General features: G+C 57.2%; 1 protein-coding gene across 1 annotated transcript in view; it reads left to right on the plus strand.

Moving 5' to 3' along the window:
- The window catches only part of LCAT (lecithin-cholesterol acyltransferase), a 3632-nt gene that overhangs the window by 777 nt on the left and 847 nt on the right, over window positions 1-2008 (plus strand). Inside the window, exons 2-5 of the mRNA XM_010851007.1 lie at window positions 398-554; window positions 633-748; window positions 844-939; window positions 1025-1249. Of these exons, the coding sequence (XP_010849309.1) occupies window positions 398-554; window positions 633-748; window positions 844-939; window positions 1025-1249 (594 nt within the window). The remainder of the gene's footprint in view (window positions 1-397; window positions 555-632; window positions 749-843; window positions 940-1024; window positions 1250-2008) is intronic.

Below are 2008 nucleotides of genomic sequence, written 5' to 3' on the forward strand. Positions count from 1 at the left end.
GCTCCTTCCTCAGCCCCCACCCCAGCAAGGACGAGGTGCCCAGCCCAGGAGGGCAGGAGAGGCCTGTCAAGTCCTGCCCCCACTCCCCACTCTGTTTGTTCTCCTCTTGGACTTTGGCAGAGATGGAGAGTCATGCTAGCTGTTTGCTCTGTGGGGGCAGTGGTCAGTGGCCTTGGCCCCTGAATCTTCCCTTCCTGGGGGGAGTCTGGGCTTTGGGGAGATGGAGCAGTGGATATGAACAGAAAGAGAGGATCTTGTCCTTAGTCTCTGGTGGTTGACGGTGTGTATAGGAGAGGAAGGGGTGGGGCTAGTCACTGTGGTGTCGGGGAGGTGAGGCTAGGGTGGGGCCCACCACAGGGGAATGGAAGGGATCCAGAGTGAAGGCTGGTGCCCGCAGTGCCCGGCTGCCTGGGGAATCAGCTGGAAGCCAAGCTGGATAAACCGAGTGTGGTGAACTGGATGTGCTACCGCAAGACGGAGGACTTTTTCACCATCTGGCTAGATCTCAACATGTTCCTGCCCCTTGGGGTAGACTGCTGGATCGACAACACCAGGTGGGTGCCGTCCCCTCTGGCCTAGTCCCTTGCCCTGCTTCTTGGCCGCGGGTCCGCTGAATGTCCCACTGCCCCCAGGGTTGTGTACAATCGCAGCTCTGGGCGGGTGTCCAACGCCCCCGGTGTACAGATCCGTGTCCCTGGCTTTGGCAAGACCTACTCTGTCGAATACCTGGACAGCAGCAAGTTGGCAGGTGTGTGTGTGCTGAGGGAGAGGGTGGGGCTCTAGGCTGTGTTGGCCTTGCAGGGGCCATGGCCACAGCCCCTGGTGCCGCCACCTCCCCCACAGGTTATATGCACACACTGGTACAGAACCTGGTCAACAATGGGTACGTGCGGGATGAGACAGTGCGGGCCGCCCCCTACGACTGGCGGCTGGAGCCTAGTGAGTGTCTCCATGTTTAGGGGGCTTGGGGGGCAGGGTGGAGGCCCCCACCTCCAGCCATGCTGACCGATCCACCCCCCTGCAGGCCAGCAGGAGGAGTACTACCTGAAGCTTGCTGGACTGGTGGAGGAGATGCATGCCACATATGGGAAGCCCGTCTTCCTCATTGGGCACAGCCTTGGCTGCCTGCACCTGCTCTATTTCTTACTGCGCCAACCCCAGACCTGGAAGGACCGCTTCATTGATGGTTTCATCTCTCTCGGGGCTCCCTGGGGTGGCACCATCAAGCCTATGTTAGTCTTGGCCTCAGGTGAGAGGGCCTCCTGTTTCTTCTCACAGTGCCCAGCTAGGGGGTGTTGTCTACCACCTCTGGGAAATAGCCCCTTTCATTGTCCTTGGAGAGCAGTGAGCCCAGCCTGGACTGTTAGACAAACTCCTGACAGTTTGTCTCAGCGATGACAAAGGGGAGGTAAACAAAGATGAAGTGAATCCCAGCAATCTGACTCATTGCTGAGTCTGACTGAGGTCTGTTCCTTGTGGCCTCAGGTCTACCCACTCAGCTCCCAGGAGGTGCTTTGCACATGGATCTTCCCTAAGCCAGGCCATGGCAGATCTGCCAAAGCCAGAGCCAGACCCCAGGAGACCCTCCTGCCCCTCATGTGGAGCACCTGCTGTAGGCTGAGCACAGCTGGACATGGTCTTACCCCTAGGAGCTGAAGTGAAGGAAACACTCCCCAGACCACATCAATGGGTGTCAAACAGAGATGGGTCTCATCTCATCCTTCCCAGAACACAGCTCTGAGCCCTGTGCAGCACAGGCCACAAGGGTCGACAGACACTTGCCTGAGACAGAACTGCCAGCACTATATCCCCCCAACTCATACTCCCGTCCTCAGGAAACACTGCTCCCCCACCCTCCTGTTGAAGCCCTCCAGCTCTGCCTGTCAGAGGTGCCATCGGGGCTTCTCAGTTAACAAGTACACATGAACCAATATTGTAAAGTTAAATAAAATAAAATTAAAAAAAAAAAAAAAAACAAGTACACATGAGCACCTCCTGAATGCTAGGC

Source organism: Bison bison, unplaced genomic scaffold (genome assembly GCF_000754665.1).
Source record: "Bison bison bison isolate TAMUID 2011002044 unplaced genomic scaffold, Bison_UMD1.0 scf7180017864297, whole genome shotgun sequence".
In the NCBI taxonomy this organism is placed as follows: domain Eukaryota; kingdom Metazoa; phylum Chordata; class Mammalia; order Artiodactyla; family Bovidae; genus Bison; species Bison bison.